We start from the raw sequence: 27954 nt of genomic DNA, 5'->3' as shown, positions 1-27954 counted from the left end.
TGTGTCTGCCTCTATTCTAGCTCCTAATAATGTCAATCTTGTATTACAAAACATTTCCTCTATCCATCATCTCTTGCCCATTTTATTATTTCAATTCTTATTCGTTTTTTTACTTGCCTCCCAAATTCCTTCCTTGAGTCTTCTTCTTTATCTAGATCTTTCCTGTTTAACTTAAGTATTTCTTCCATCTCTACTATCTTTTGCTGCCAAGCCTCCAGAGGATCTGCCCAACTTTCTTTTCAAAAATATCTTAATGTTTGTCCAAAATAATTTTTTGGTCTTTTAGCATGTACTTTCCCTGAATTACTTCATTAATTTTTATTACTTTCTCCTTCCTATCTTGTTTGTTGATTTGTCCATTCTATCGTTTCTCCTGTTCTCTCTATTATCTCCTCTATTTCCTGGGCTTTTTGATCATTATTCATTATTCCTTGTGAAGCACTTTCTAGCTTCTCATTTATATTATTCATTAAATCTATTATCTCCCTGTGATTCCTTGCCATAGAATCATAAATGCTTTGGAACATCGCCACCAATTCTTTTTGCAACACACTTATTTCCCCCTGCTGAATCATCTTGCCTTTTTTTTTAATAAATCCAAATAGTCTGTCAATGGTCTATCACTGCCTCAGAATCTCAATTACCTTTCCCCTCAGACAGTCAATCTGGAAACAATTTACTCAGTCCTGTTGCTGCTCCTCCAAGAATACAGTAATATAGTTCTTTATATCCCACAAATAGTCAATTTAGCTCTTTTTAGGTATTTTTAAGTCCCCTCTATAAATTCAACTCTGACTCCTAATAGTTGAAAGTTTGCTTTACTTATATCTCTTCTGTATTTTCACCATTTGAGGTCCAGTAGTCGTGGAGTAGTTAAATATAGAACAATAGATAGCACAGCAGTCCTCCAGGTGTTGTTTCCACTTTCTCTTCTGTCTTATCAGTATTTTCCCAGGGTTAAAGGAGTATGTATTCCATTCACCAGTAGATGGTGCTTTCTGCTTAACTCCAACATTGCATATATTCTAACAAGTTCCACTGTGTTTATTCAAACAAATAATCAAAATTCTAACAATAGTATTAGCATTTTAAAATGCCTTATTGCCAATAAAAGTTAGTGATCCAATCTTTCTATGTTTTTAAAGATTTTGCGCTCTCTTCTTAATATTCTTTTCCTTTTTCCGGGTCTGTAATTGTTCTCTCCATAATTGTTTGCCACTTAAACAAACTCTTCAAAGAATCCCATTTCCAGAGTTTATTTTCTTTAGGGTTGGTTTTAGATTAAAAAAAAGTCACCTCACCCAGTTCCATTCACTGTTCACACACTGCTCCAGCAAATTTTGTTTCTTCGGCTGCCCAAACTTCACGGTAGCCATAATGGCTGCCTCTCTTCGCCAGATGAGAGGGAATTAGCCCTGGATCAAGCAGGAGAACTGACACTCTATTTCACCTGCAGGGCACCACACTACCCTTCATCACCCCTAGTGAGTGACTTTAGCCCCTTATGGGATCTTGCAATGAAGGGATTCAGTGCGAGTTCGTGGAGCCCACTTTTTGTATCCGACAGAGCCACATCAATCAAAAGCTCCCTGAGTGGACCTTTTTGTGGCTTCTATGCCCACTGTCATAAGTAAAACTCTTTCCACACTCCATGCATTTATACGGCTTCTCCCCTGTATGGATCATCTTATGGGAAATAAGAGTAACTCTTTGAGCAAAGGTCTTTCCACATTTAAATGGTTTCTCTCCTGTGTGGAGCTTTTTATGTCTTCCAAGTCCACTGCTCTGAGTAAACGTCTTTCCACACTCCATGCATTTATACGGATATTTCCTCTGTGTGGATCATCTTATGGGAAATAAGAGTAACTCTTTCAGCAAAGTTCTTTCCACACTCCATACATTTATATGGTTTCTCCCCTGTGTGGATGATCTTATGGGAAGTAAGTGTACTGCCATGAGTAAACATCTTTCCAAACTCCATGCATTTATACCGTTTCTCTCCTGAGTGGACCTTTTGGTGGCTTTTAAGTCCACTGCTCTGAGCAAACGTCTTTCCACACTCTATGCATTTATATGGTTTCTCCCCTGTGTGGATTCTTTTATGGATAGTAAGTGTACCGCTATGAGCAAAGGTCTTTTCACACTCCATACATTTATACGGTTTCTCTCCTGAGTGGACCTTTTGGTGGCTTCTAAGTCCAGTGCTCTGAGCAAAGGTCTTTCCACATTCCGTGCATTTATACGGTTTCTCTCCTGTGTGGAGCTTTTTGTGACTTCTAAATCCACTACTATAAGCAAAGGTCTTTCCACACTCCTTGCATTTATACCGTTTCTCCCCTGTGTGGATCATTTTATGGGAAATAAGATTACCTCTTTGAGCAAAGGTCTTTCCACATTCCGTGCATTTAAATGGTTTCTCTCCTGTGTGGAGCTTTTTATGACTTCTAAATCCACTACTATAAGCAAAGGTCTTTCCACACTCCATGCATTTATACGGTTTCTCTCCTGAGTGGACCTTTTGGTGGCTTGTAAGTGCACTGCTCTGAGTAAACGTCTTTCCACACTCCATGCATTTATACGGCTTCTCCCCTGTGTGGATCATCTTATGGGAAATAAGATGACCTCTTTGAGCAAAGGTCTTTCCACATTCTGTGCATTTAAATGGTTTCTCTCCTGTGTGGAGCTTTTTGTGACTTCTAAATCCACTACTATAAGCAAAGGTCTTTCCACACTCCATGCATTTATACGGTTTCTCTCCTGAGTGGACCTTTTGGTGGCTTGTAAGTCCACTGCTCTGAGCAAACGTTTTTCCACACTCCATGCATTTATACGGCTTCTCCCCTGTGTGGATCATCTTATGGGAAATAAGATGACCTCTTTGAGCAAAGTTCTTTCCACATTCCGTGCATTTAAATGCTTTCTCTCTTGTGTGGAGCTTTTTGTGACTTCTAAATCCACTACTATAAGCAAAGGTCTTTCCACACTCCATGCATTTATACAGTTTCTCTCCTAAGTGGACCTTTTGGTGTCTTCTAAGTCCACTGCTCTGAGCAAATGTCTTTCCACACTCTATGCATTTATATGGTTTCTCCCCTGTGTGGATTCTTTTATGGATAGTAAGTGTACTGTTATGAGCAAAGGTCTTTCCACACTCCATACATTTATATGGCTTCTCTCCTGTGTGGATTATGTTATGGGAAGTAAGATGCCACCTTTTTCTAAAACATTTTCCACATTCCAAACATTTATAATGCTTCTCTTTTGTATCAATCACTTTTTGAGATGTAAGGAAGTTATTCCCAAGAAAAAGAATGAATGTTCCTTTATAATTTTGTCTTTTATGTCTTCTTGTTGCGTCTTCTCCTTTGTTTTGGGTTAAATAGTGTTCATTTACTTTAGTTTTGATTAGCTTCATACTTTTCCCAACATATTTTTTCCCTATTTTCTCTTGTTGGGCAAGAGAGTCTTGCATCGGAGCATCAGTGGAAGATGAACTTGCCTGATTCAAATTCTTTGAGTGGTTTCTCTCTGTTCCATCTTTAGCATTGATCACTTGCAACAGTTCACAGGAATCTTGATTCTCCTGCCCATTATTACCTTCGAAGCAAAAGGGAAAAGAAAATGATAACAAGGTTAGAGAAAAAGATCAAAGTGTAGAAAGTCAACTGAATTTCCTTCTGAATTTCTCTGAAATTCCATTAGGTTGTATGTTTGCATACTTACAGGGGTGTGATATAGACATGGATTTTATTTATTTTTTATTTATTAGTTTGATTTACATGCTGCCCTACTCCGGAGACTCAGGGCGGCTTACAAGGCATTAAGCAATAGCCTTCATACTTTTGTATATACCTGCTTAGTAGGGCTTTCGGGCCCCCCTAAGCGATGTTCTTTTTTATACGAAGTCAGCTTATTGCCACAATCCGGGTCCTCATAGAAATGATGATTTCTATATTCATGAGTCATGAAAGCCTTGAAAATATCTAGAAAACATCTCTTTCTTTACATTTATCTATATATATGCAAATCTCACTCAGAGTCAGTTTTGAGTTAAGGAATCATCAGGGGAAATATTCAAGGGGGAAATAGGAGAAAACTTAAGTTTCATTGGGGTGGGTTAATTGCAACAAAGGCCTGTGAGAACCGAAACAATTTTTTGAAATTGTTCTCCTTCTTCCACAGTGTACCTTGGAGCAACTGGTCCACGGTGTCTGTCCTTCATCCCAATGATGAGACTTTGGAGCAAAATCCCTTGCTGAAGCTTCCCTTTGGCGTGTAAACGCTCTTCATGCTGAGACTGGAAAGGTGGGGAGGCTTCAAGAATGGCTATTTCATTGCTCCAAGGTCTCATCCAAGGTCTCATCGGCTTCCAAGGGCTCTTTGGCTGGATCTGGTACAGGCGTCTGTTCGCAGAGGACAGAGGCCTAGAGTACTTTAGTGAGAGATCACACAAGACCAGTAGTGCAAGATCTCAGGCAATAAATCTCATGTAATCTCACACTGCAGTACTTTAGGCCCGTGTTCGTTTAAGAACTGAGGACTGCATGCGATCCAGGGCAAACGTCTTTGAAAACGAAGAGGCCTACTGTCTGTTTGTAAACCATTTTGTTCTGGATCTCGTGCAGGTCTTGGTTAGCAGAGACAGAGGCCTAAAGCACTGTAGTGCAAGATCAAGTTAGATCAATAGTGCTAGATTTCCCAGTACTGATCTTGCTTATCTCTCACTACCGTAGGCCTCTTTTTTCTGCAAATGCACTGAATTAGGCAAAGGAACCAACAGCTGACCACATCATCACAAGGTACCATATTTTTCAGAGCATAAGACACACCTAAATTTAGAGAAGGAAAACAAGAAAAAAAATAGGGTAATGAGGATTTAAAGCTGACCAGCTGCTGTAAGGCTGTGACCAGGATGTGTCAGCAGGGTTATTGCCGCTTTAAGAAGCTGTCTATATAAGAGAAGCCATGAGAGGGCGTTTTTCTCTCTCTCTCTCCTCGTGTATCTCTCCCCTTGTTGTGTTCTATGTGCACCGTAGTTCTCCGTGTAAGGTTGAAGATTGCTTGCTTGCCTGGTATGTGCCTACCATATGTATGTATGTATATAGAAGTCTTGTATATAAACCACTGTTTATAAGACAAACCTTTGTGTCCTGTATTTTGCTCCTGGGTTATCTCAAAATAGTAGTCATGTTGTAAACACAGTGACATTTTTTGTCTCCGCATGTCCCATTTTTACCCTCCCTGGCATTCAGAAGCACTCTGCAGGACAAAAACGGGCTCATTTTTGGCCTCCCAAACTCTCTCCTTGTCCCGTTTTCAGCCTCCAGGGCAAAAATGGGACTCGCAGAGGCCTCCAGAGGCCAAAAGCGGGCTTGTTTTTGGCCTGCAGAGTGCTTCTAGACGCCAGGGAGGGCAAAAATGGGACACAGAGAGGGTTTGGGAAGCCAAAAACATACCCATATTCACTCTATAAGGCACACAGACATTTCCACCCACTTTTTTGGAGGGGAAAAGTGCGTTTTATAGTCTGAAAAATACTGTAAGTCCCGGCGGGGTAGGGGAATAGGTAGGGCGAATGTTGCAGTGCCTCTGCTGTCATTCGTAAGTGTGAACGACAGCCGTGGTGCTGCAACACTTGTAATTTTGGGACTGAGTCTTAAGTACTTGGGGGAGGGCAATAAACTCAAATAGAAATGGAAAAATAGAGATAAGAAATGGCACATAAAGCATCTACGCAAAGGGACATTGACTTTTTCCTTCCTTGGAGCATGAGACGCCCAGATCCTTTCCTTCTCCCTCAAAGGAGACAGTATCTGATTAGTAGTTTTCTAATAAAAAACCCAATTATAATCTGTCTTCTTGAACTCTCAGATTGGGGACTAGTGAACTCTTACCCAGAGAGGCCACGTTCCTATGGTTTTCAAGCATGACTTCTGAATGCAGCACTTTCTGTTCAGGATCCAGCCGAGACCATTCCTCCTCAGAGAAAGACACAGTCACCTCCTCGAAGGACACAAGACTCTCCTGAACATGGAAAAAAGAACAGAACAGGAGGATTTGCAAGATCTGTTCATCTTCATGAATGATTTAGACAAGAGGATTGAAGGGGAACTCATCAAATTTGCAGACAAGACCAAAGTGAATGAAACCAACCTCAACAAGCAGTGGAAATATTAATTTGAACCCTGAAACTCGGAAATCGCAAGTATTAGAGCTTTGTTGACTTTTTAATTTAAGAGAAAATACGAGCGAGTGAAAGTGATTTGAAAAAATATGGCGCCCAGCACTAGAGTTAACGAGCCAGCGAGAGTGGATTTGTGAAGTTATCTCGCTTTGTTACAAAGTTGCTACAAAGTTGCTTCGCTTGTAATAAAGAGAAACAAGAGAAGAGGGGGAAAAAAACCCCTCTTTTTTTAAAATCTGAATTTGCTTTACTCCAGTTTCTATTTGATTAAACCTGGGGGATTTTTTTAGAAGTCTCTGTGGAGGTGGAAAAGGAAAAGGGATTTCCCTTTTCAGAAAATCTAGCTTACGTGGCAGGATGGCCTCAAAGAAGCAGGAAGGAAAGGCAGCAGGGGGAGATCCCACACACACAAACATGAAACGCAGCTTCCCCCTGCTCAACAGATACAGACTCAGAAAAAAGATTTTGACTTTGAAAATTTAAAAGAATTTATTTCTCAGGCTTTGGATGATAAATTTCAAAAATCTCAACAGGAAATAGATGATAAACTTCAAAAATCTCAACAGGAAATTATGCAGGAAATTAATGAAATCAAAGATATGGTGAAACAGGATTATGGCAAGGTGGCTAAAAAAATATCAGATGTGGCGTCTGGCCTTGCAGAATTTATTATTAAAGTGGACTCCAAAGTGGAAGAATTTAAATCAGAAGTCAATGTTAAGATGAAAGACAATGACTATAAAATTTCTGATGTTGATGATAAAATGCAGAGAGTTGAAAACGAAATTGTTATGATGCAATTCAGGGCAATGGAATTTGCCATAAGGCTTTGAGGAATCAGAGAGGATGACAGACAGGATTTGAGACAGACTTGTGCTGAGGCTCTGGCAGTGATTTTAAAAATTAATCCTGATGTGGTTTTTTACAAAATAGACAAAATTTACAGAGTGAATTCCTGGGTGGCCAGACAAAGACAATTGCCTAGAGATGTGGTCATATATTTTACGGACAGAGCAATAAGAAATGATATCCTGCAAAAATCCTTTCTTACTTCTGTGCAAGTGGGGGGCGCACAAATTGGAGTTTACAAAGAACTACCACTTAAAATGCTGAAAGCCAGAAAAGATTTTGGCTTTCTAGTAAAAGAACTGCAAAAACAAGAGATACCATTTCGGTGGGATGCCCCAACTGGCATAATCTTGAAGTACAAGGGAGAAAGACATCGTTTGAATACTGTGGAGAAGGCGGAACATTTCTACACTACTATTTTTAAAGAAAGAACACCATCTCCACATACATCTACAGTCCTGGAGATTAAGGAGAGTGATAAGAAGCAACTCCAGCAAGAACCACAAGAACAGTCTAAGCAGGTGGAGTTAAGAGGAAGCGCAGGGTGCTGAAGGAGGTTTTCTGGATGAGCCTTTGCTGGAATCTTCTCCAATCTTGGACCCGGTTCGGATGGTTGAAGTTAAGGATCAGCGTATAACTCGTGCAAAATCTAAGCAACTTAAAGAAAAGCAACAACAGGAAAGACAATATAAAAAGGGAGCTAAGAGTATTACACAAGAGACTGAGGCCATGGGGGGAGCAAGACCGAAGATTCCGGAAGATATTCGGTTATTCTGCTCGTTGCTTCAGAAAGATAAAGATGACCATTAAGTGTTTATCTTGGAATGTGAATGGGTTGAATTCAGTACAGAAAAGGAAGAAGTTATTTGCATACTTGAGACAATTTAATAATGATATAATTTGTTTACAAGAAACGCATATTACAACTCAAGATCAAAAATATTTGATAAATTCTAAATTAGGAACACATTTTATATCTTCAACTTTGCAAAAAAAGAATGGTGTGGTTATTTATGTAAACAAAAGATTAACAGCTAAAATTATAGAAGCAGATGAAGATGGTAGGTTTATAGCAATTGAATTGCTTACAGTAAATGGCCAAATTCTTTTGATTGGAATTTATGCTCCCAATCAACAACAGGACCATTTTTATAAAATGTTACATACTAAAATACTGCAATGGGACTATAGATCTATTCTAATTATGGGAGATTGGAATGGAGTAATTGATTCTAAACTAGATAAAAAGAGTTTGGCGAAATCTAGGATTAGATTACCACAGACTTTTTTTGATATGAAAGAAGACTTGGAATTAAAAGATATTTGGAGAATACATAACCCAAAAGAATTGGATTATACTTTTTTTTCCGACAGACATAGATCCTTCTCTAGGATTGACTTCATTTTGTTGTCAGATGATCTACTTGTTAAGACAAAAAGAACAAAGATTTTCCCAAGAACCTTGACCGACCATAGCCCCGTATGGATAGAAATCGAGATGGGCAAGATTGAGAGACGTTCTTGGAGAATAAATGAAAACTTGTTCAGATATGAAAAAAATATAATAGAACTTAAAAAGCACTTGAAAGAATTTTTTGAAATAAACTTGAATAAAGGTACCCCAATTGAAATTGTGTGGGATGCGAGCAAAGCTTATATGAGAGGGGTGCTTATTTATATGAACTCTAAACATAGATTGATTCGACAAAAGAAAAGATCTGAATTGGAAGTAGAAATAAAGAACAAAGAACAGCTACTTATTAAAAACCCAACAGATGAAAGAATACGTGGTGTTATAAAACTTTTGAAAGACCAATTTCAAATGCTTATGGCGGAACAAGTTGCAACAAACTTACAATATGCGAAGCATAATACATTTTGTAATGCTAATAAACCGGGCAGATGGTTGGCCTACACATTAAGGAAAAAGCAGAGTACACGGACTATTGATAGTATTGATATTGGAGGGAAAGAAATCTTTCAACAAAAATTAATTAAAGAAGCTTTTGTGGATTATTATACTAAACTATATGCTAAAGATGATGTGCAGAATGGACTTATAGAAAAATACTTAGATAATAAAAAAGTTACAAAAATTACTGACCAACAAAAGGAAAGAATGAATTATCCTATAACAGAGGAGGAGATAATAGTAGCAATTAAACAATTAAAAACAGCTAAAGCTCCTGGAACGGATAGTTTGACTGCAGTGTATTATAAAAATTTGCAAGCAGAAATGGTGGAACAACTTAGAGATCTATTTTGTAATATTCAACAAGGAGGTAAAATACCCCCATCATGGACAACAGCTTATATTTCTCTGATACCAAAAGAGCAGGCAGGTCCAAAAAAATCGGAGAATTATAGACCAATATCTCTTCTGAATACTGATTATAAAATTTATGCAAAAGTACTAGCCAACAGGTTGATGCCAGTAATTCAAAAGGTGATTCATGATGATCAAGCGGGATTTATCGAGGGTAGATACATGAAGGACAATGTAAGGCAAGTAATAGACTTATTGGAATATCTTGAGAAGAATAAACAGATCCCTGCAGTGCTGGTCTTCCTGGATGCAGAGAAGGCCTTTGATAGAGTGGACTGGAATTTTCTACTAAAGACTTTAAAAAAGATGGACTTTGGGGATCAATTTATACAGGCGGTTTCAGCAATTTACCAAGAACAAAGGGCACAGATTATTATTAATGGAAGTTTGACAACAGAGTTTAAAATTGAAAAAGGAACAAGACAGGGATGTCCGCTGTCCCCATTGTTATTTATTTTAACACTAGAAGTCTTGTTAAATACAATACGGGATTCTAATGTCTTGAAAGGTATAATGATAAGGCAAGAGGATTACAGAATAAAGGCATTTGCAGATGATCTGGTCGTTACCCTAACACAGCCAATGGAATCAATAATCCAGATGAAGGACATTATACAAGACTATGGTAAAGTTTCAGGATTTAGACTGAATCAGAAAAAAACTAAGATGATTGTTAAAAATATGACACAAGATCGTAAACACGAGCTTGAAAGGAGGGCAGGTTTTGAGATTGTACCAAAGGTAAAATATCTAGGAGTTCAGGTTGCAGAATCAAACATGAAATTGTTTCAAAATAATTATGAGGTGTTGTGGCGAGAGGTGCAGAAAGATATGGAGACTTGGAAAAATCTGCAGCTGTCTCTACTTGGAAGAATAGCAGCAGTTAAGATGAACATTTTGCCAAGATTTCTTTTTCTGTTTCAAATGATTCCGGTGCTTAAAAGTAATAAACAACTGAAAGTTTGGCAAACTGGAGTGAATAAGTTTGTCTGGAACGAGAAAAAACCGAGAGTGAAATTGAAAATTATGCAAGATGTTCCAGAAAGGGGAGGTCTTAAACTTCCAAACGTACAGTTATATTATGAAGCAGCAGCTTTGACCTTAGCAAGTGATTGGTTTGGAAGGAAAAAGACTGGAATACTGAATATTGAAAGTTTTGATCTTGAATTTGGATGGCATGCTTACTTATTTTATGACAACAAAGTGGATAAAGTATTTAAAAGCCATATACTCAGAGACTCTTTGATTAGAGTTTGGAAGAAGCACCGATTCAAATGGGATTATAAAATACCGCTATGGCTGGATCTTGGTCATATTATGTGGAATACAAATATAATGTCACTCAGGGAGTTTTTATACAAAGAGGTTCTTTTTACAGATGCGGGCAGATGGCAGTTGAAGACATTAAAGACACTGTTGGATGAAGGGATTAACTTAACTTGGTTACAATATAATCAATTACAATTGAGATGGAAAGAGGACCAAAAAACTGGTATTATGTTGCATGAGGAAGAATTGGTTAGACACATAAAAGAGAAAGGTCCAATGCATATTAAAAGGCTTTATAATGTTTTCTTAGAAAGGGACTCAGAAACTGAATTAGTTAAAGATTGTATGATTAAGTGGGCACAAAATTTTGAAGAACCAGTGATGCTGGAAACATGGGAAAAAATTTGGGTTCAGAATGTTAAATTTACACAGTCGCAGAACCTGAGGGAAAATTTCTATAAAATGTTTTATAGATGGCATTTAGACCCCAAAAACTTGTCATGTATGTACCCTAATGTTCAGCCAAAATGTTGGAGATGTGATTGTTTAGATGCTACATATTATCATGTTTGGTGGACTTGTAGGAAAGTTAAGGCTTTTTGGATAAAAATTTGGTGGGTCATGCAGAACGTTTTGAAGAAAAAAATTCAATTTTCTCCACAACTGTTTTTATTGGGTATAGTTAAGGGTTTTACATTGGGTGAAACAAAATTGATATTGTATATGATAACAGCAGCAAGATTGTTGATAGGTAAATACTGGAAGAATGAAGCTTTGCCCACTATCGAGGAATGGACTTTGAAGATGGCCAGTTTTGCAGAGATGGCGAAGATTTCAGCATACTTAAAAGATTGTTCACAAGAGACTTATGAATGGAAATGGAAAAAGTGGATAGATTATGTTCAGAACAAATATCAAATTAGGAAGTATCAAATAGCTTTCATTTGAAAATGATATATCAAGATAGTAATATTTCAATGTAATGAAGATGAAAAATTATACGGGGGAGGGAGGGGTTCAAGTTTTATACAAAGGGGGGGTTTTTACTTGACATGAGTATATTGTGTGGAAGTCCTGGGGGAGGGGAGGGCTAGGGAGGGTTAAGGAGGTTGGGAAGTTTGGGGTGGGTTGAGGGGGGGGAAAGGGGTGAAAATGTAATTGTAAAACTTTTGCAATAAAAAAAAATTGAATGATTTAGACAAGAGGATTGAAGGGGAACTCATCAAATTTGCAGACAAGACCAAATTGACAGGAATAAAAACACTCCAGAAGATAAGCTCGAGATACAGAAGGATCGACAAATTGAGCCCCATCTAACAAAATGAAATCAACAGTGAGAAATGTTAGGTCCTAAATTTGGGAAAGAAAAACCAAATGCACTGGCATAGAATAGGTGATACCTGGCTCAACAGTAGTAAGGCAACAGGGATCTTAGAATCCTAGTGGACAATCACTTAAACATGAGCCAGCAGTAGGCTACAGTTGCCAAAAAAACCCAATAACCCAATCATAGGCTGCATTAAGGGGGATAGAATCAAGATGACACGAAGTGTTAATACTACTTTATAATGCCTTGCTAAGAGCACACTTGGAATATTACATCCACTTTTGGTTGCCAGATGTAAAAAAGATCTTGAGATCTAGAAAGAGTGCAGAGAAGACCAACAAAAATTATTAGTGGACATGAGTCTAAGACATATAAAGAACAGTTGCTGGAATTGGGTATGTCTAGTTTGATGAAAAGAAGGACTATATGGGGTGACATGATAGCAGTGTTCCAAGAAGCAATGGATGGAAACGATTCAAGGAGAGAACCAACCTACAAGTAAAGAGAAATTTCCTGACACTGAAAACAATTAATCAGTGGAATGACTTGCCTACAGAAATAGTGGGTGCCCCAACACTTTAGGTGTTTAATGGCTGTGCATCACACAAGTCCTAATTTTAAGTGAGAAAATGGGAAAGTACCATGATTAGATGCTCAACACGGCCACTCCCTTTGGATTTTAATAGTCGGCTTTATTTTTTAATATAACTTGCTTACTTTTGAACTGCTGCTTATAAACGAGGCTTTGAAAAAATGGTAATGTGGCAATGTGAGTATTTAGTTATTTTTCATTAGCCTTGCACAATTCTGCGTCAAAGAATTACACGAAAAATATGGGACTGTAGCAGTTCCTGCCACTGTGATAGATTTATTCCCATTTCTTGAAGGACTTTTAAAAATTGCTTCTTGTAAACTCAAAGTTGGAGGAGTACCTAGCAGAGCAAGATAACCAGAGGAAGCTATACTGGCTGACAGGAACTTGAACCTGTTATTCTGCTCTCCATGTTGTGGAAGAACACAAAAATAATCCAGGCCAAACAAGCGGGAGAAATAGAAGGAGGGAGCCTTCTGCACACCTGCTTCACTTCCTGAAGGGAGAATAGAAATCTAATATCTTTTCCCTTTCTTACCTGATTTGGAGGTTCAACCGCTGTTTGATCTCCGTCATAAAAACCAGAAAGCTTCATTCTTTGTTTCTCTGTAAGGAATAAATAATTTCAAAATGCATCATTAACAAAATAGAAGGAGATATTCTATAGAAAATAAGAGATAGCGAAGGTAAGACAGATAGGAAATCGGAGGATCTTCCATTACCTCCTGAGATGTCCTGACTTGGATCTTCCCAAGGGATCCTCCTGAAAAATAGCTCCTGAGGGGGATTTGATGGGTTCTTCTTTCCCTCAGGATCTCTGATCTCCACAGTGCAGCACTTCCAGTAGGAGGAAGGAAGAAGCAGAATTAATGTACATCACGCGACGTAAAGTCGATTCCTATATTCAGAACGCAACCTCAAAGCCCCCAATATCCATCTGTGAGGTTGAATGAGAAACAATGGAACAATGTCCTACAAGAATAGGTGGGACATTGCCACATATTATGAATGTTACAGAAGTTTGGGCAGGAAGGGTGAAGTATTCAAACACATTCTCTATTCTCTTTTGAACTCTCACCTGCAACCCGACCTGCTCCTTTTGCTCCTCTGCCTGGCTCAGGAGGAGGCCTTCCGCCAGGGCCACTGCCTGGGAGCTGGTCTCTGCTCCACACTCCCGCACCCAGCCCTCCATCTCTGGGGGCAGAAGAGCCAGGAACTGCTCCAGAACCACCAGGTCCAGCATCTGGGCTTTGGTGTTCTTCTCTGGTCTCAGCCATCGTTTGCAAAAGCCATGGAGTCGGCTGCAAAGTCCTCGGGGACCCTCAGCCTCCCGGTATTGGATGAAGTTCCAGGACTGAACTTCTGAAGGGAGGATGGTTTCCTCCTCCAGGATCTTCTGCCCGGTTCTTGTCCAGAGCTTCACCCGCTTCCCAGGTTGAGCAGCTGAAGGGCCTTTTCCGGCTCCCTCCTTTCCAAAAGGTTGTGTCTCCATCCTTTCTCTGTCCTGCAGAGCAACTGCAAATGGCTCCAAGGACTCTGGTGGGTCTCCAGATGCCTTTTTCTTCACGGGACCATTTCTGGTGCTGCAGGACTGATCCCTGCAAGGGATTCCGCTCTTTTTCTTCTTCCCCCAAGAGGAAAGTTTGCCTTGCAAAGACCACAAATGGCTTCCAGTTTCTGTATCTGAGATGGGAAGAAAAAGAAACGCCAAGAATTAGAAAGTGGAATTCAGCCACTGAGCGACCTTCCCCCAACCTGCCCGGAGACCCCTCCCCTTTTTGCCGGGAAGGGACTCCCACCTTCCCGGCATCCCGCTTCTTCCGCTTCCCCTTGCAGGGAGAGGGCGGCTGGGGAGCGTGGGACCCGGGAAGAGCCCCCCCCTCACCCGAGGCACCTCTGTATGTCCCCCCGCCAGACTCTCCCGCAGTTTCTCCGCCGCCTCTGGGCCGAGTGCAAAGGAGAGCGAGTGCAAAGTCCTAGAGAGGCAAGCTTTTGTGATGTCACTCCCTTCGCAGCCTCCTGCACAAAGGCAACCGGGACGTTCTCTTAGCAGAGCCCGCCCCCTGGTGGATATGGGGCAAAGTGCCGGGATCGTCGAAAGAGGAGTGCATGGGAGGGGGAAGGGAGAGGGCGGGGATGATGGGCATGGGAATAGGAGGAAATGTCCCTCTCCATGGCTTCCTGTCAGACAAAGGCTTCGACGTCTGTGCTTCTTTTCCCCCTTTTATATCAACCCAAATGCATTGAAGGAAGTTTTTGCCTCTCTTCTGTTGCGTTTCTAGAGCGGTTTGGTTATTTCTTCTCAGTGGTGAAATCTAAAATTTCTTACTACTGTTTCTGTGGGTGTGGCTTGTGGGGGGGGTAATGTGACAGGGTGGGCGTGGACAATTTTTTTTTTTTACTTTTAAAACCATTTTTTTCTTTCTGGGAAGAGGTTGTAAAAACATGCTTTCAAAGGGCTCTGACGATCCCAGCTGAGTTGCCTGATCGTCAGAGGCGTTTATAAGAAGAAAAGCCTCTGCAGACCAGGCAACTCAGCTGGGATCGTCAGAGCCTTTTGAAAGCATTTTATGGCGCAGCTGGGCAACGTTGGGTGGCCAGGGATTTTTGCTACTGGTTCTCTGAACCACCCGCCACCATCGCTACCAGATCGGGCCATCCGGTCTAAACCGGGAGAATTTCACCCCTGTTTCTTCTATATAGTGCAACTCCACCTTCATCTCTTTAAGTTGGTCTGCTGAGAAGAGGAGAGGAGAGGAGAGGAGAGGAGAGGAGAGGAGAGAGGAATGGAATGGAATGGAATGGAATAGAGAAGAATGGAATAGAATAGAAAAGAGAAGAATGGAATAGAATAGAGAAGAGAAGAATGGAAAGGAATGGAATGGAAAAGAGAAGAATGGAATAGAATAGAATAGAGAAGAAAAGAATGGAATGGAATAGAATAGAGAAGAAAAGAATGGAATGCAATGGAATAGAGAAGAATGGAATAGAATAGAATAGAGAAGAATGGAATAGAAGAGAGAAGAAGAGAAAAGAAAAGAAAGAAGAATGGAATAGAAGAGAAAAGAGAAGAATGGAATAGAATGGAATGGAATAAGAATGGAATGGAATGGAATCAGTGGTGGGATTCAGCCAGTTCGCACCACTTCGGGAGAACCGGTTGTTAATTTTCGGAGCAGTTTGGCAAACTGGTTTTTGGAAGAAATCATTAGGGCAGAGAACCGGTTGTTAAATTACTTGAATCCCACCACTGAATGGAATACAATAGAAAAGAGAAGAATGGAATAGAATAGAATAGAATAGAATAGAATAGAATAGAATAGAGAAGAATGGAATAGAAAAGAGAAGAACGGAATAGAATAGAAAAGAGAAGAATGGAATGGAATGGAGTGGAGTGGAGTGGAGTGGAGTGGAACGGAACGGAATAGAATAGAATGGAATAGAGAAGAATGGAATAGAATAGAATGGAATGGAATGGAATAGAAAAGAGAAGAATAAAATAGAATAGAGAAGAGAAGAATGGAATGGAATGGAATAGAGAAGAATGGAATAGAATGGAATAGGGAAGAATGGAATAGAATAGAGAAGAATGGAATGGAATAGAATAGAATGGAATGGAATAGAAAAGAATGGAATAGAATAGAGAAGAATAGAATAGAAAAGAGAAGAATGGAATGGAATAGAGAAGAGAATAATGGAATGGAATAGAAGAGAAAAGAGAAGAGAAGAGAAGAGAAGAGAAGAGAAGAGAAGAGAAGAGAAGAGAAGAGAAGAGATCTTCTTTCTGGCAGCCCCTGAGATATGGGAAGATGCCATCATGTCTCCCCTCGTCCTTCTTTTCATCAGACTAGAAAATACCCAGTTCCAGCAACCATTTTTTATATGTTTTAGCCTCCATCTTTGTTGCTCTTCTCTGCACTCTTTCTAGAGTCTCCAGATCTTATTTATTTATTTATTATACAAAACACAAAGAAAAATAGAAATAGGAAATCAAGAAAAGAAGACAGGAAAAGAAAGTTTGAGGGACAAGAAAAAAATGAAAAAAAGACGTTGATTCCTTTTTAGCACAGTGAAAAGAAAAAAAATCATTCCAACCTGACAATTCAATCAAATGGACAAAAGGAAAGTCTCGGTTTTATCTCTGTTTCTTTTGAACGCTTTAAAAGTTAAAATAGTCACAATTTTCACTTCGTAAAGACGCTGCCTTTTTTTTTTTTTTTTTTTAGCTATTCCACAAAGATCTTTAATGTTCCAAGATGCAAATGGGCTTATTATGGAAAAAAAAAAAACAACCCACACCGGAAATGTTGTTCTTTGTCTGGGTGGCATCCAGTTTAGAGCCCGGCTTTAAATTACCAATAACAAATTGAATGTTCTTCAGCATCATAAAATTAACTGTTATTAAACAAAAACCCTCAACAGAGAGAAACATTGTTAACAAAGTACTCTGAGCTGAACATTTAAAGGATCTTCTTGGGGGGTCACCCAGACCCTCCAACCCAGTGGTGAAATGTAAAATTTGTTACTACCGGTTCTGTGGGCGTGGCTTGGGGGTGGGGGTAATGTGACTGGGTGGGCGTGGCCAACTTTTTTTTTTTTACTTTTAAAACCATTTTTTTTCTGCAGTGCAGAAAAAAATGCTTTGAAAAGCCTCTGACGATCCCAGCTGAGCCGTGGGATCATCGGAGGTTTTTTTCTTTTACTTTTGAAAGCATTTTTTTTTTTGGCCGGAGAGGTTATAGAAAAAATGCTTTTAAAAGTTAAAAAAAAAGCCTCTGATTGTGCAGCTCAACTGGACATGGGGGGGGGAGGGGGGAAATAGGGATTTTTGTTACCGGTTCTCTGAAACACCCGCTTCTATCACTACCGGATCGGGCGATCCGGTCCAAACTGGGAGCATTTCACCCCTGCTTTGGAGGCTGCGCGTGAATGGAGGGCTGCTCCAGTTCATCTGTACAAACTGGCGGAGGGGGGGGGATTTTTATTTTATTTCTTTTTTCCTTCTGTCATACTTGACTCAGGTTGACTCAGCCTTCCATCCTTTCTGAGGTAGGTGAAATGAGGACCCAGTTTGTGGGGGCAATAAGCTGACTTTGTATAAATATACAAAAGTATGAAGGCTATTGCTTAACGCATTGTAAGCCGCCCTGAGTCTCCGGAGAAGGGCGGCATATAAATCAATTTTTTTAAAAAATAGTTTCTACTCCTTCACTTCAGAGCGAGGCTAGGAGAGCTTTTCCTCCCACGGGGTTCGATACAGGGGATGGGGGGAGGGATTCCCCTTTATTCATCCCCAGCAGAGCCCCTCCAGGCAGGATCGGGGGGGAGGTAAAAGGAAGTCCGTACTTTCCCCAAGACTGAACGGCCCCCCTCCTACTTTCTCCGCTTCTCTCTCTGCAACGAACTCTCCTCCATCGGATGAAGGCGAGGGCGACTCTGCCCGGAGACCGATGAAGAAGTGGAGGATTCCCATTGGTCCTTCTCTTCCTCTGCCCTCGCAGAGGATTTTCCGGGGAAGCTGCGGGAAGGATCCGGCTGGACTGCAGATTCTCTCCTCTTCTTTAGCTGAGGATTTTCCGCGGCTTCCCTTCGGTCTGTGTGTGTGGGGGTGTCTGTGACCCCCAAGTCTCCCCTGGCTCTGGGCTCCGCCTCCCCTTTTCCCTCCCTTCGGCAGAACCTTTGATCTGTGAACTGAAGGGGGGGAGGGGAGGGGGCGTCCCTGCCAAAAGCTTCCAGCCCCAGAGGAGGAATCGGCACTTCTGGATTGGAGCCTTTTCCTGGGACTTTGGACCAATGGGAATCCTCGCTGCTCCAGCGTCATCGGTCTCCGGGCAGAGTCCCCTGTGTTGTCAACTGAAGGAGGGAGGGAAGCGGGAAAAGTGGGGAGAGATTCCCGCCTTCAACCCCCCAAAAGGCTCCGCTTCCTCCTCTCGTCTCTGGAGGCGAAATCTCCCCCTCGATCCCTACGTGGAAATGTTTTTTTTCCTCCTCCTCCCAGTTGAGCTTCATCTCCCTTTTCCACCCTCTTCCTCCCTGAGTTTCTCTCCAGTCAGAGAGGAGGCGCCATTTCCCTCCCTTCGCTTCCCAATGAAGGAGCCTCGTTCTGAGGTAAAATTTCTGGCCTCTCCGGAGATTTCCAGCTTTTCCTCCATTGCGGAGCCTTTTCCTCTCCCTCCTCGGTCTCTTCCCAATCCTTTTCCCTCATGGAGGCCTCCCTGCCCGTCTCCCACCTTCCTCCCCTTCAGGCCGGAGTCCCCCAGAGAGCCCCCCGGTCCTCGTCTTCTGACCGCCCGGCCGTTCCTGACAGGATTTTGGCCCCTTTGGAGGCCTCCTCCGATCTCCGCCGAGCCTTCAGGGCGCCTGTTCTTCAGGGAACCTCCGGAGAGGTTTTTCTCCCTCTCCACAGACGGTTCCTAGACAGGAAAGGAGAGGAAGATGGAGAAAGAGCCGCCTCTGGAGACGCCGAGGCCCTTGTCTGGCAGGGAGCCATTGGGAGAGGCCTTTCCTCCTACTCCCAAGCCCATCATCCTCTCCCTTCCCCTCAGACGCTCTCTTTCCCGCCCTTTCTACCATCCTGGCACTTCGCGCCAAGCCCACCAGGGGGCGCCCTCCGCCAAGGGAACTGAACTCCAGGACTTCCCCATTGGCCCACTGGAGCCTTGCCTCTCTAGGACTTTGCCCTCGCTCTCCTTAACCCCTGCAGGCCCAGAGGAGGTGGAGAAGCTGCGGGAGAGTCTGGCGGGGGGACATACAGAGGTGCCTCGGGTGAGGGGGGGCTCTTCCCGGGTCCCATGCTCCCCAGCCGCCCTCTCCCTGCAGGGGGAAGTGGGGATGCCGGGAAGGCGGTGGGGATGCAGGGAAGAGCCCGAGTGGGGGGAAGAGAAGCGGGGCGGCCTCTCCAGCTGCCTCCTTCCCGGCCCTGCTGGGGGGGCGGGACCTGGGACCTGCGCTGGGATGAGCCGCTTGGGGCTCCGGACAGGTTGGGGGAAGGTCGCTCAGTGGCTGAATTCCACTTTCTAATTCTTGGCGTTTCTTTTTTCTTCCCATCTCAGATACAGAAACTGGAAGCCATTTGTGGTCTTTGCAAGGCAAACTTTCCTCTTGGGGGAAGAAGAAAAAGAGCGGAATCCCTTGCAGGGATCAGTCCTGCAGCACCAGAAATGGTCCCGTGAAGAAAAAGGCATCTGGAGACCCACCAGAGTCCTTGGAGCCATTTGCAGTTGCTCTGCAGGACAGAGAAAGGATGGAGACACAACCTTTTGGAAAGGAGGGAGCCGGAAAAGGCCCTTCAGCTGCTCAACCTGGGAAGGGGGTGAAGCTCTGGACAAGAACCGGGCAGAAGATCCTGGAGGAGGAAACCATCCTCCCTTCAGAAGTTCAGTCCTGGAACTTCATCCAATACCGGGAGGCTGAGGGTCCCCGAGGACTTTGCAGCCGACTCCATGGCTTTTGCAGGCGATGGCTGAGACCAGAAAAGCACACCAAAGCCCAGATGCTGGACCAGGTGGTTCTGCAGCATCTCCTGTTCCTTCTGCCCCCAGAGATGGAGAGCTGGGTGCGGGAGTGTGGAGCAGAGACCAGCTCCCAGGCGGTGGCCCTGGCGGAAGGCCTTCTCCTCAGCCAGGCGGAGGAGCAGAAGGAGCAGGTCCAGTTGCAGGTAAGAGACTTTAGGGAGCTCAGAAGGGAATAGAGAAAGTGTTTGAATACTTCACACCTCCTTCCCAAACTTCTCTGGCATTCATCATATGTGGCAATTGTTCCATTGTTTTCTCAATCAATCTCACAGAAGGATATTGGGGGCTTTGAGATTGTGTTCCAAATATAAGAATCCACTTTATGTCGTGTGATGTACATTAATTCTGCTTCTTTTTTCCTTCCTCCTATTTGAAGAGCTGCACTGTAGAGATCAGAGATTCTGAGGGAAAGAAGAACCCATCAAATCCCCCTCAGGAGCTATTTTTCAGGAGGGTCCCTTGGGAAGATCCAAGTCAGGACATCTCAGGAGGTAATGGAAGACCTTCCGATTTCCCATCTGTCTTACCTTCGCTCTCTCTTCTCATCTATGGAATAGCTCCTCCTATTTTGTCAATTATGCATTTTGAAATTATGTATTCCTTACAGAGAAACAAAGAACGAAGATTTCTGGTTTTTATGACAGAGATCAAACAGCGGTTGAACCTCCAAATCAAGTAAGAAAGGGAAAAGTTATTAGATTTCTATTCTCCCTTCAGGAAGTGAAGTGGGTGTGCAGAGGGCTCCCTCCTTCTATTTCCCCCCCTTGTTTGGCCTGGATTATTTTTGTCTTCTTCCACAACATGCAGAGCAGAATAGCAGGTTCAAATTGCTGTCAGCCAGCATAGCTTCCTCTGGTTATCTTGTTCTGTTAAGTACTCCTCCAACTTTGAGTTCACAAGAAGCAATTTTTTAAAAGTCCTTCAAGAAATAGGTATAAACGTATCACAGTGGCAGGAACTGCTAGAGTCCCATGTTATTTTTGTAATTCTTTGACTCGGAATTGTGCAAGGCTAATGAAAAATAAATAAATACTCACATTGCCACAATACCATTTTTAAAAAGCCATATTTATAACCTGCAGTTCAAAAATAAGCAGATGGAGTAAGAGAAGAAAATCGGAGGCAAGCCAAAAATAAAGACTAAAAGTTTTTACGGAGATAAGAGAGGATGGATAAGGGGGGTGGGGAAGAGTAAAAGATCTTCCATGAATATATTTCAGTAATGTGTACGAATATTAGAATTATATAAGTTGGATAATTATTATTTTTTTTTTAAATTTGATTTATATGCCGCCCTTCTCCGGAGACTCAGGGCGGCTTACAGTGCGTTAAGCAATAGCCTTCATACTTTTGTATATTTATACAAAGTCAGCTTATTGCCCCCACAAACTGGGTCCACATTTAACCTACCTTAGAAAGGATGGAAGGCTGAGTCAACCTTGAGCCTTGGAGAGATTCGAACCAGCAGTAAATTGCAGGCAGCTGTGTTAATAACAGGGTGCTTTAAACCACTGTAGTACCAAGGCTCTTTTTGTATGTAGTGCAACAGACATTAGGGTAATATCTTAATATAAATAGATATGAAGAGTAAAATAGAGAAATTATGAATACTTATAAGTAAGAATTAAGCATAAATTGGAAAATTACAGTTTGAATGATGGTATTATGAAATAGTGTATAAAAATATGATTAGTGAAATGCTAGAATTAAACCATGGGTGATCAGAAAATGAAAGAATATATTTTAATGTAAAGGTTTATCAATAGAATTACATAGATTGGAGGATTGGAAAGAACATGAATAGATGCACTGTGCTTTAAATGTATAAGTGATTGTGATTGGTATTAGAAATGTACTTTGAGACATTGAATAATGAAAGAATGAAGGATGAAACTTTAACATAAATAGATGTGAAGAGCTAAATAAGGGAAATAAAACAGGTGAAAGATGGGAAATAGAAAAGAAACGTCTGAATATTATAGTGATATGGGGAAAAACGTTAAAATAGAGATAGAAATAAGAGGGGAATAATAGTACATATATATTTAGATATTATGATGTTTGAAAAAAGGAGGAGGAGGTTTAAGAACTGAAGGGCGGTAGTAAAGGGAATGTGTAAATGATATGAAATAATGAAAATGAAAATACAGCAGACTATTAAAATCCAAAGGGAGTGGCCATGTTGAGCATGTAATCACGGTACTTTGGGCTACAAAATAATTTCCAATTCTCTGATTTGCACCTGGATTAGTAGATCAAACATTCCCACTTTGCAAAGGCTGAGGAATGACTTTCCCAGGGAATTTTCTCTTCTTTCTTTTCTTTCTTTCAGACAATCCCTGAGACTATTAGATCAATCAATGATAGACAGAGCGATAGATCAGTTGATCCAGAAGTGGGATTACTTTACCAAAAGGCACTGAAGGTTTTGCAGAATCAATGAACTTCATAAAACTTCCCCAAATATTTCTTCAGTGAAAAAGATTTTCAGATTTGCCCATTTTCTCACCTAATATAAGGACTTGTGTGATGCACAGCCATTTAACTTCTGTTGGGGGTTTTAATGGCAACTGTAGCATAGTGCTGACCCATGTTTAAGTGGTTGTCCACTAGGACTCCAAGATCCCTGTTGCCCTTACTACTGTTGAGCCAGGTATCGCCTATTCTATGCCAGTGCATCTGGTTTTTCTTTCCTAAATGTAGAACCTTACATTTCTCACAATTGATTTCATTTTGTTAGAAGGTGCCAATTTGTCAATCCTTCTATATCTCGAGCCTATCTTGTGGAGTGTTGCTATTCCTGTCAATTTGGTCCTGTCTGCAAATTTGATGAGTTCCCCTTCAATCCTCTTGTCTAAATCATTGATGAAGATGAACAGATCTTGCGAATCCTCCTGTTCTGTTCTTTTTTCCGTGTTCAGGGGAGTCTCGTGTCCTTCGAGGAGGTGGCTGTGTCTTTCTCTGAGGAGGAATGGTCTCAGCTGGATCCTGACCAGAAAGCCCTGCATTCGAAAGTCATGGTTGAAAACCATAGGAACGTGGCCTCTCTGGGTAAGAGTTCTCTAGTCCCCAATCAGAGAGTTCAAGAAGACAGATTCTAATTAGGGTTTTTATTAAAAAACCACTAATCAGATATTGTCTCCTGGGAGGGAGAAGGAAAGGATCTTCTCGTGCTCCAAGGAAGGAAAGAGTCAATGTCTCTTTGCTTAGATGCTTTCTCTGCCATTTCTTATCTGTATTTTTCCATTTCTATTTGAATTTATCTGTGGGGGCTGAAAAAAACGAGGTGTGCTTTTATGTGTCCTCTGGAGGTCATGTGAGAGGAGCGTGTTGTCATTTGTCCTCTGAAACCTCCAAAATTGTGTGAGAACAGAACTTTCACACTCAGCCCATGGAAGAGCATTCTCCCAATCCAGTTCAAGAACAAAAGCCTCATACAATGTCACTCAGAGCATTCTAGGGTACAGTTAATCCCCAAGTTACGACAGTTCACTTAGCGACCGTTCCACATTATGACCAGCCCTCCCCCAATTACTTGAGAACCAGTCTTGAAATTATGTGTTGCAGCACCACGGCCATCGTTCACACTTACGAATGACAGCAGAGACTGCAATATTCGCCCTACCTATTACCCCAACCTGCCGATACTTACCTTGGGACGATGTGGCGAGCTGTCGGTTCTTTTGCCTGCTCCTTTGCATTTGCAGAAAAAAGAGGCCTAAAGTAGTGAGAGATACGTGAGATCAGTAGTGGGAAATCTAGCAGTATTGATCTCATGTGATCTTGCGCTACAGTGCTTTAGGCCTCTGTTCTCTATTAACCAAGGCCTGCACAAGATCCAGGGCAAAATGCTTTGCAAAGAGAGGAAAGGCCTCTTGGTTTTCAAAGACTTTTGCCCTGGATCTCATGCAGTCCTCAGTTCTTAAACGAACACAGGCCTAAAGTACTGCGGTGTGAGATCACGTGAGATTAGTAGCCTGAGATCTTGCACTACTGGTCTCGTATGATCTTGCACTAAAGTAGTTTAGGCCTCTGTCCTCTGCAAACTAAAGCCTGTACCAGATCCTGCCAAAGAGCCCTTGCAAGCCAATGAGACTTTGGGGCAGCAAAATAGCCATTCTTGAAGCCTCCCAGCCTTTCTAGCCTCAGCACGAAGAGCGTTTACATGCCAATGGGAGGCTTCAGCAAGGGATTTTGCTACAAAGTCTCCTGCACACCAGACAGACACTATGGAGCAGCTGCTCCAAGGTATACCAGGGAAGAAAGAGGTTGTTTCAAAATTGTTTCATTTCTCACAAGTCTCTGCTGAAATTAACCCACCCCAATAATTCTTAAGTTTTCTCCTAATTCCTCTTTAGATGTTTCCTCCTTAGATGTTTCCCCTGATTATTCCTTAACTCAAGACCGACTTTGAGATTTATATATATATATATATATATATGAACTCCAGAACTAAAATAATTAAATTTATAGATAGATAGATAGATAGATAGATAGATAGATAGATAGATAATTGTAAAGAAAGAGATGTGTTCTAGATATTTTCAAAGCTTTCATGACTCATGAATATAGAAATCATCATGTCTATATCACACCCCTGTAAGTATGCAAACATACAACCTAATGGAATTTCAGAGAAATTCAGAAGGAAATTCACTTGACTTTTTACACTTTGATCGTTTTCTCTAACTTTGTTATCATTTTCATTTCCCTTTTGCTTTGAAGGTAATAATGGGCAGGAGAATCAAGATTCCTGTGAACTGTTGCAAGTGATCAGTGCTAAAGATGGAACTGAGAAGTTTGGAATTCGAATAGAATTCGAAACTCATGAGAGAAACCACTCAAAGAATTGGAATCAGGAAAGCTCATCTTCCATTGATGCTCCGATGCAAGACTTTCTTGACCAAGAAGAGATAATAAGGGAAAAATATACTGCAAAAAGTGTGAATGTAATCAAAGGTAAAGTACAAGTAAATGAACACTATTTAACCCAAAACAAAGGAGAAGATGCTATAAGAATACACAATAGACAAAATTACAATGGGACATTCATTTTTTCTCTTGGAAATAACTTCCTTACATCTCAAAAAGTGATTGATACAAAAGAGAAGCCTTATAAATGTTTGGAATGTGGAACATGTTTTAGAACAAGCAGGCATCTTACTTCCCATAAAAGGATTCACACTGGGCCAACGCTCTACCAATGCATAGAGTGTGGAAAGACCTTTGCTCAGAGCAATACACTTACAATTCATAAAAGGATCCACACAGGGGAGAAACCATATAAATGTATAGAGTGTGGAAAGACCTTTGCTCATAACAGTAATCTTATTTCCCATAGAAGGATCCACTCGGGAGCAAAACCATATAAATGCATGGAGTGTGGAAAGACCTTTGCTCATAGAAGTACACTTACTTCCCATGAAAGGATCCACACAGGGGAGAAACCATATAAATGCATAGATTGTGGAAAAACCTTTGCTCAAAGAGCTTATCTTATATCACATAAAATGATCCACACAGGGGAGAAGCCATATAAATGCATGGAGTGTGGAAAGAGCTTTGCTGAAAAACGTAATCTTATTTCCCATAAGATGATTCACACAGGGGAGAAGCCGTATAAATGCTTGGAGTGTGGAAAGACGTTTACTCAGAGCAGTGGACTTAGAAGCCACAAAAAGATCCACTCAGGAGAGAAACCATTTAAATGCATGGAATGTGGAAAGAACTTTGCTCATAACAATAATCTTATTTCCCATAGAAGGATCCACTCGGGAGTGAAACCATATAAATGCATGGAGTGTGGAAAGACCTTTGCTCATGGAAGTACACTTACTATCCATAAAAGGATCCACACAGGGGAGAAACCATATAAATGCATGGACTGTGGAAAGACCTTTGCTCGATGCAGTTATCTTGCTTCCCATAAAAAGATCCACTTAGGAGAGAAACCATATAAATGCATGGAGTGTGGAAAGACCTTTGCTCTGAGCACTAAACTTGCAATCCACCAAAAGATCCACAAAGGGGAAAAGCCATTTAAATGCATGGACTGTGGAAAGACCTTTGCTCAAAGTGGTAATCTTATTTCCCATAAGATGATCCACTCAGGAGAGAAACCATATAAATGCTTGGAGTGTGGAAAGACCTTTGCTCTGAGCAGTACACTTACTATGCATAAAAGGATCCACACAGGAGAGAAACCATATAAATGCACGGAGTGTGGAAAGACCTTTGCTCATAGCAGTACACTTACTATGCATAAAAGGATCCACACAGGGGAGAAGCCGTATAAATGCACGGAGTGTGGAAAGACCTTTGCTCGAAGAGGTAATCTTATTTTCCATAAGATGATCCACACAGGGGAGAAGCCGTATAAATGCATGGAGTGTGGAAAGACCTTTGCTCGAAGAGGTAATCTTATTTTCCATAAAATGACCCACACAGGAGAGAAGCCGTATAAATGCATGGAGTGTGGAAAGACCTTTGCACAAAGTGGTAATCTTATTTCCCATAAGATGATCCACACAGGGGAGAAGCCATATAAATGCATGGAGTGTGGAAAGACGTTTACTCATGGCAATGGACTTAGAAGACACAAAAAGATCCACTCAAGAGAGAAGCCATTTAAATGCACGGAATGTGGAAAGACCTTTGCTCAAAGTGGTAATCTTATTTCCCATAAGATGATCCACACAGGAGAAGCCATATAAATGCATGTAGTGTGGAAAGACCTTTGCTTATAGTGATGGACTTACTATCCACAAAAAGCTCCACACAGGAGAGAAAATCTTTTAAATGCATGGAATGTGGAAAGACCTTTGCTCAAAGAGGTATTCTTATTTCCCATAAAAGGAGCCACAGAGAGGAGAAGCCATATAAATGCATGAAATGTGGAAAGACCTTTGTTGAAAAACGTAACCTTATTTCCCATAAAATGATCCACACGGGAGAAACCATATAAATGCATGAAATGTGGATAGAGCTTTGCTCAGAATGGTAATCTTATCCTTCTGATAAAAGGATCCACACTCAGGAGAAACTATATAGCAATAGCAATTCCAATTGGACTTATATACCAGTCCACAATACTTTACCACACTCTGAGCAGATTACAAGGTCGGCATATTGTCCCAAACAATCTGGGTCCTTATTTTAGGGACCTCAGAAAGATGAAAGACTGAATCAACCATAAGCCGGTCAGGATCGAACTCCTGGCTGTGGACAATTAGCCTGTAGTACTGCATTTTAACCACTGATCCGCCATGTCTCTATAGATTTTTATGTGTATGCATATTGTGTCTTTCTGATCCAAATGAAACAAGGTTGAATCCAACAAAATGAAACTTAATGTGGAGAAAAATAAGATTTTACACGTTTGCAGGCAACTTGAAACCTGGCTCAAAAACAGTAATTGTGAGCGGGACCTTGGGTGTCCGAATGGATGATCACTTAAATAATGAGTCACATGTGTGCGGCAGCAGCGAAAAAAGCTAATATAATCCATGATTGTATAAACAGAGGCATAGAATCATGTACTGTTTTATAAAGCCTTAGTAACTCTACACTGGGAAAAGTGCATTCAGTTTTGGTCATCGTGTCAGTGTATAAGAGTTCATTAATTGGAATAGACATGGTAACAGGTCAGTCAATGGGGACGGTTTGGGGACCCAGACAACTTTGAGCCTGGGCGTGGCTTAGCTTGACTGATTTGTATATAAGAATTACTTTGTCCTTGCAATATTGCCTCTGTATGATATTGCTTCTATGATTATGACTTCTGGATTCTGAGTTCTGGTTCTGACTTCTGCTGCATGGGAATTGTATACATGCATCATACTGTATATTATGTATAAAGAAGTTTCTTGTATAAATAAATCCTGCTGAATTATT

General features: G+C 41.2%; 2 protein-coding genes across 4 annotated transcripts; one reads left to right on the top strand and one right to left on the bottom strand.

The window, feature by feature from the left end:
• Positions 1-332: 332 nt before the first annotated feature.
• On the bottom strand, positions 333-18436 carry LOC148116195 (uncharacterized). The gene is given in 7 exon segments (XM_087884956.1): positions 333-1827; positions 1829-3597; positions 5895-6024; positions 13086-13153; positions 13270-13384; positions 13626-14230; positions 17894-18436. Coding segments are annotated over 7 exon segments (3411 nt in total). The 5' UTR covers positions 18369-18436; the 3' UTR covers positions 333-1578.
• Positions 18428-27954, top strand: LOC148116194 (uncharacterized). Of its 3 annotated transcripts, none has more exons than XM_087884972.1 (6): positions 18428-18655; positions 19600-20204; positions 20438-20552; positions 20669-20736; positions 22983-23112; positions 24787-27954. In XM_087884972.1, the coding sequence occupies exons 2-6, from the start codon at positions 19791-19793 to the stop codon at positions 26772-26774; spliced, it is 2715 nt and encodes a 904-aa protein (XP_087741098.1). In that variant the 5' UTR covers positions 18428-18655; positions 19600-19790; the 3' UTR covers positions 26775-27954. The 3 variants fall into 3 exon arrangements, with proteins under 3 accessions (XP_087741098.1, XP_087741096.1, XP_087741097.1); XM_087884970.1 differs by lacking the exon at positions 18428-18655 and adding an exon at positions 19195-19303; XM_087884971.1 differs by lacking the exon at positions 18428-18655 and adding an exon at positions 19236-19312.

The sequence above is a fragment of the Pantherophis guttatus genome, chromosome 2 (assembly GCF_059756535.1).
Source record: "Pantherophis guttatus breed Tessera chromosome 2, ASM5975653v1, whole genome shotgun sequence".
Taxonomy (NCBI): Eukaryota; Metazoa; Chordata; class Lepidosauria; order Squamata; family Colubridae; genus Pantherophis; species Pantherophis guttatus.
This window is presented reverse-complemented; position numbering and strand designations above follow the sequence as displayed.

Bases quoted from the DNA above. Each gene is read 5' to 3' on its own strand.
- LOC148116194 (XM_087884972.1), top strand. From the start codon at position 19,791: ATGGAGACACAACCTTTTGGAAAGGAGGGAGCCGGAAAAGGCCCTTCA. The intron at 20,205-20,437 runs GTAAGAGACTTT...TCCTATTTGAAG, and splicing joins AGGAGCAGGTCCAGTTGCAG to AGCTGCACTGTAGAGATCAG. The intron at 20,553-20,668 runs GTAATGGAAGAC...TATTCCTTACAG, and splicing joins AAGTCAGGACATCTCAGGAG to AGAAACAAAGAACGAAGATT.